Raw genomic sequence first — 6412 nt, 5'->3', positions numbered from 1 at the left:
CCAATTTGGATGCCTTTTATTTCTTCTTCTTAAGATGGGGTAGTTTTAAGGAGAAGGAAAGCAGGTACAGATAGACCCTTGGTTGGCAAACTGCGGGTTGCAAGCCATCTGCGGTTCTTTGGCCCCTTGAGTGTGGCTCTTCTAAAGCCTTAGGAGTACCCTAATTAAGTTTATAACAATGTACCTACCTATATAGTTTAAGTTTTAAACATTTGGCTCTCAAAAGAAATTTCAATCATTGTACTGTTGATATTTTGCTCTGTTGACTAATGAGTTTGCCGACCACTGAGATAGGCCAAGCAGGGTATTCCTGCCATGCTGGATTTGTAAAGTGATAATGGGGGCCTGGGGTAATGGAGGAATGAATGAGACCAACATATGTAAAATGTAAAGGAAAGACAAATTTCTAGTAGGTGATGGGCAAACTGGTTATGCACTTGAAGAGAAATAAAAAAGACAGAAGAGGGCACTAGTTTGGAGGCAGATGACACACGTGGCTTCAGACACATTGGCACTAACATATTTTTCAACAGAAAGGTCAGACACAGCTCTGGGATTTAGAAGAGGGTCCAGGCTTGAAATATAGACTCAAAATAAAGAGAATTTTCTGACCACAAGTGACCAGAATTTCTCTGCTCTTGTTCGTTCTCCTAGTTCTTCCACTTGCTGGTTTCCACATTTGAGGCCCAACCCAGTTCAGCTTGATCTAAAACCAGATACTGGCTTAGTGCTCATACCCCCTGATATTGGTGTGCGCCTTTCCCTGCTCTGTCACTGCCTGTCAATCTTTAACCTAAAGCTATGGGTTTCAGGCATGCCTAGTGCCTTCATGGTGCTGTGTCCTCTGCTCTCCTCATCCCTTAGATATGGGACCTATTAGGTAACCACCCTCCATCCTCATTTTGATCACTATTCTAATGAATTACTAGATTTCTGACAATGGACCCAAGGCCCTGACAATGACCCCAAGCTCTCATCCTAGTGCCACATTCAAAAAAAGAAAGTTGCAAAAATCTAAACATGTTCTCAATACAATTTCTACTTTAGAAGAAAATATTTACATATTTTTTGGAATTTTCTTTTCCCTAAGATCTGAATACGTATCACTTTATCTCTCTTGCTCAGCCATTCAACACATTTCACCATTTCTTCCCCTTTATAACACCATGCTTAGCCCAGAAAAGTGGGGTAGAGAGTACTGGCTTCTTTAGTAAATGTCAGGTGCTACAGGCTAACACCCAAACACTAGTTAAGCAACAGACTCCACAACAGTCACTAGGTGTTGGGCTCTATCTTACAGCAGATGGAGGAGAGGAGAGGCTGCTGCTGCTCTGGAGGGTTGCACCCCATCCTGCACCCAGCACTCAAGCTTTCATCCATAGAGGACCCACACCTTCCTGTAGTGGCTTCTGAGGACAGCACTTCCCACACCCAGTGCTCAGAAACTGACTTAGCCACACCCAGCACCCTCTGATACGCCTTGCTTCTCCATGGCAGCTTGGTCACAAGTGAGCTCTAAAGGTCAGTTCATCACCTTCCTCCAGGCCCTCTCAGCCCTCTGCTCAACTGCAAGGTGTCTCCCAGTCCCCACAGCGAGAGCTGTTTTCATCCTTCTGACCTGAGACCTTAGAGCTCAAGTGGCTGCCCCAATGTTCACCCTCTGAACAGCTGGCTGAGAGTATAAAGAGGATGAGCCCACGGCATTGCCAAGCTGAGAAAAACATGCCTTGTGAAGTAAAGAAGGTAAGGATGATGTATGTCTACAAGTTCTATCTTTAATCAAAGCAAAACTGCCTCGTGAAGGCCAGTCATCTCAATTGAGACCTTACCTGGTTCTTTGGTCTTGGATTCCTGAAATTCAGACAATAAAGTAGCATTAATAAATTGCCAATAATTCAAATTTCTTTACATTAAGAAAATGTGCCTGAGACCAGCCTGGAGATATAAGGTCAGCAGACACAATCATGAAAAACTCCAGCAATAATGTTTTGAATGCTCCCCATGTGTAGTGGCACCTCCAGTTAATCAGAACAAAAATTACTGGCAAAAACTAGTCACAGATAACAGAAACCCCAGTGATTAACAAGTATCTGGGGCAAGGGGATAGATCTGCATCTTTTCCCCATTTAGCATTTAGTGAGTCTTTGCTATGAACACTGTACCATTTGCTTTACACAGGTTGTCTCAACCAACCCTCACAACAATCCAACAAACCAACAAGGTAGATACTATTACTATACCATTTTATGAAGTACTTAGTACATGCAGTATGGATCACTCCCTCCTCAAAACAATGTAAAAGTAAAACAAAAACAAATACAGCAAATTCCAGGTTAACAGCAACCCAAAATTTTATATCTCAAACCTCCCTTATTATAACCCCCAAATCTTGACTTTTCTAAAAGTGTCTAACATCAAACAAAACGTGCCTCCTCTTCATTATTCCATACCTGTCCCACCACATCTGTAAGTTGCATTTCTCACTGAAGTTTGATTTATATTTTTTGTTCCACTAGGTGTTCCTCATTGTGCTTCCCATCCCACACACCTTGGAAGAACACCCTACTTCCTGGCTACTCGCTCCTTTACTTACCTTTGCTGAAATTTTCTCTTTAGAGGCATCATGGACTTCATTCGGGTCTGGAGGCAACTTGACTATTAACTTAAATGTTCCTTTTCCTGGCAATGCTAACTCATGGTTCCCTCTCTCCAGAACGTTCTGCCGAACTGAAACATCAAAAAAGAAGGAGGAGAAGGAGAACCATCAAGCAATCTTTATTCACAAAATTATTGCATATTTCCAAAGCCTTTGTCATCATCAATCAATTACTCAGCCATTTCCCCAAGAGAGACCTTACGTGGTTAAAAAAAAAAAAAGGAAAAGTTTAGCAAGCTGATATGGATTTGAATTCTGTCTTTAAACTTATTTTTTTAACCTAAGTATTCCCAAAGCCTCAGTCTTCTTTTATAGTAAGCAATTAATAAAGATTGTATTATATGGGTGTTACGTGGATTAAATTGAAGAAACATAAAGAATTTAGTATAGTACCTAATGCTCAGTGGGCACTCAGAAAGGGAGCAATATTTATTGTACAGTAAATGAAATAATTAAAGCATCCGTCACAGTGAGCCCGTGAACATTGGGTGCTGGGACATGGCATGATAAAAGCCATGTTTTAGGAAGGTGACTCGGGTAACCAGGAGCAGAATGGCCAGGAGCCTGGTTAATAAGTTTTTCATTAATTCTTTAACTTGTGAAGATAAAAGCCTCACATCTGATAGTAAAAGGAAAAGGAAAAATGGATGGAGAGATTTAAAAAGAAAATAGCACATCAGGCAGCTGGGCTGTAGTGAAAAAAACTGAACAGTGAACATAAGCATTCAAAAAACCTGGATTAGAATTCTAACTCTAGATGAGTGACATTGAGAAACTATCTTAACTTTTCTTAAATCTGTTTTCTCAGTCAAACCAGTGTTCTGTGAATGACTTTTGTAACACAGACAAGAGGTATGCAAATGTAAGTTATAATTATAAGAGGCAGGCAGAGAAAGAAAGGCAAAGTTAGTGTATCTCAGAGTGTGGAGAATAGGGAGTGAGTTTAGATGAGGAGATGTGATCGACATAGTCAGATGGTACAAATATTTCAGGATGAAGGGGAAACTTTGAGAGTTCCCTGCTCTTCACTGTTGTAGCCCTGCCATGAATGCTGGGTTACCATGTTGTATTCTGATATGGTTGGTGTGATGAGGCTAAGGACATAGATAGGAATCTTTCAAAAGGAGGGGCTTAAGTAGCTTTCCCACCTCAACCATTCATGGAAGGGTAGGATGCCAATAGAATGAAACAGACCCCCAGAAACAATATAAGACTCAAATTTCACTCTTGATGGGAGGAAAGATTTCTTCACAGAGACTCCTAAGTGGCTGCCCTAAGCTTCAGTAAGGGCTGGATAGGAACCCAGTGCCAGAGAGGAAGCTAAGTTTTGTAAGTCAGGTTGTCTATGGACCTCTGTGATACCGTCCTTTTATTATTCCCTAGACTTTGGTAGAGTCCTATCTGGGTATTTATTTATTTATTTATTTATTTTTATTGATATAAGAGAGGAAGGGAGAGGGAGGCAAAGAGAGAGAGGGAGGGAGGGAGAGAGAGAGAGAGAGAGAGAGAGAGAGAGAGAGAGAAAGAAAGAGAGAGAGAGAAACATCAAAGAGGAAAGAGAATTATTGATCAGCTGCCTCCTGCACGCTCCCTACTGGGGATGGAGCCTGCAACCCGGGCATGTGCCCTTGATGGGAATCGATGGAACCAGGGACTGACTAGGGCCATGCATTTAAATGTGCCAGCCTGGCCCTGGCTGGTGTTGCTCAATGGTAAGAGTGTCGACAGTCCCATGGAAGGGCCAGGGGTTTTATTCCTGGTCAAGGGCACATTCCTGGGTTGCAGGTTCCACCCCCTGCCCCAATCAGGGCAAGTGCAGGAGGAAACCAATTGATGTGTCTCTCTCACATCAATGTTTCTTTTTCTCTCTCTCCCTTTTCCCCCTATCCCTTCCAATTAATGGAAAACATATCCTTGTGTGAGAATAAACTAAACAAATTAAATTATAAAATAAAAATGTCAGCCTGGCTCAGCTGGTGTGCTCAATGGTTGAGCTTCAAACTATAAACCAAGAGGTCACAGTTCGATTCCAGGTCAGGGCACATGACCGGGTCTCAGACTCTATCCAAATGTGCCATCCTGTTCTATGTGCAATATGCCTGGGCATCACTACTTCAAGAGGACAGAGGGTAGCAAGATCAGTAACTCCCCAACAAGGAAAAGCTGAATCTGGGAGGAATAAAGCTGAATCTCTGATGTCCAGCCACCTTGACCTATGTCCTTTCTGCACTAATCTCAAACCATTTATGTTTACTTTTATTAATGGGTTTCCTTATCCCAAAGAGACTAACAATAATCAGGAGTCAAATTATGACCAGAGAGGATAATAAATGTTCACATCCAAAAATCTTCCGAGTCAATTTACACTCAACTTTTCAGAAATTCGATGAACTATATAAAAGCAAGATGCAGCTTCTCAATAGTTCAGGTTGCTCTACAGTAATTTCTGCAGAGAAATGCTGGTGGGCTCAGCCTGATTATGTGAATTATATGACTAAAATCCTGTTACACGACGAGCCTGCACCTGCTGAGTCCATTTCCTGGTGTGGAGGGGATGAGTCTCCCTGCAAAGAGACGATATCATGCCATAGAGCTGCTAGGGCAGGTCATTCATTGTTAGCAATTTTCTGGCAACTTGCTGCTGAGAAAGCTGCTTCTGATAGGAAACCGAAACTGACTGGAACTTTCCACTCCCCAAGACCTTTGACCATAAAATGTCATCAGTTGCAGGGATTATGAGATGTTTGTGCTGGGGATAACACAAAGGGGCCCTAAGAGCAGCCTGGGGGTGGGAGAAGAGGGTTGTGGGCTAGAACAGGTGAAGGAAGAAGCCTGGAAGGAGACTGAAATAGGTTCTAATTTGAGGGCTAGAACAGAATGATGATATCATCACAGAATCATATTTTACACTGCTTGTATTTCTATGCTGTGTGTATTTCCTATAATGGGCTCCCATTTTGTTCATCCAGGGACATCAACAGCCAGCATTCTCAAACTTTAGTGCCTCAGAGTCACCGAAGGTGCTGGTTCAAAGTGCTGACGCCCTCACCCACCCACACTCAGGGTTCCTGAGTCTCCAGGACAGAGCTGGGCTGCGTCTGTTTAACCTGCTGAGGGCTAATGAGATGCTAAAGAAGAAAGAAGCATTGCTAAGGGCCAGAACCATGGTGATGCTAATAGTTGGAATCAAAGTGGTAACATCCCTTGAGAAAATGGCTTATGCCCTTCTGTGCATTCTTTGGTGAAATTAATCCTTGCAAAATTCTGTACCTGTTTCCATAAAGCTCTGGGCCCAGCAGATCTCCTGTCTCCTGCCCCCTGTCCGCCTCACTTCTTTCACTCTTCTGTGTTTCCCTTTCCTCTCTGGGTTTCATGTTCCTTTCTGGATCTTGGCTTAAAGCTTTCCAATTGCTCTCATGGCCTTGTAAGCCTCCTTGCCTCTCCTCTGGCCCAAAGACTTCTCAAATCCAGGAAAAGAAAGCGCGATTAGGAGTTGTCCACATCCTCTCCTGGGAGATTCCAATGGAAAAAGTGTGTGCTCTGGGAGTGTCTGGTCACGTGCTTCCCCCTAAAGGACCTGGTGGTTGTCTTAAGCAAGCAGATGTTTGGTATTTGTCCTCCTCTTTTCCTTTTTCTTTTGTTGTTGTTGTTGTTAATCCTCACTGGAAGATATTTGTTCATTGTTTTTTAGGGAGAGTGGAAAGCAGTAAGAGAGGGAGAGGGAGAGGGAATGACAGAGAGAGAGGGAGAGGGAGT

The 6412-nt window shown here is 42.8% G+C and overlaps 1 protein-coding gene across 1 annotated transcript in view; it reads right to left on the bottom strand.

The window, feature by feature from the left end:
• Nucleotides 1-2497: 2497 nt before the first annotated feature.
• Nucleotides 2498-6412, bottom strand: part of LOC107183294 (poly [ADP-ribose] polymerase 14-like) — a 5717-nt gene continuing 1802 nt past the window's right edge. The window contains exon 2 of the mRNA XM_015564893.1: nucleotides 2498-2727. Within this exon, the coding sequence (XP_015420379.1) occupies nucleotides 2513-2727 (215 nt within the window). The 3' untranslated portion in view covers nucleotides 2498-2512. The remainder of the gene's footprint in view (nucleotides 2728-6412) is intronic.

Source organism: Myotis davidii, unplaced genomic scaffold (assembly GCF_000327345.1).
Source record: "Myotis davidii unplaced genomic scaffold, ASM32734v1 scaffold4081, whole genome shotgun sequence".
NCBI classification, from domain to species: domain Eukaryota; kingdom Metazoa; phylum Chordata; class Mammalia; order Chiroptera; family Vespertilionidae; genus Myotis; species Myotis davidii.
This window is presented reverse-complemented; position numbering and strand designations above follow the sequence as displayed.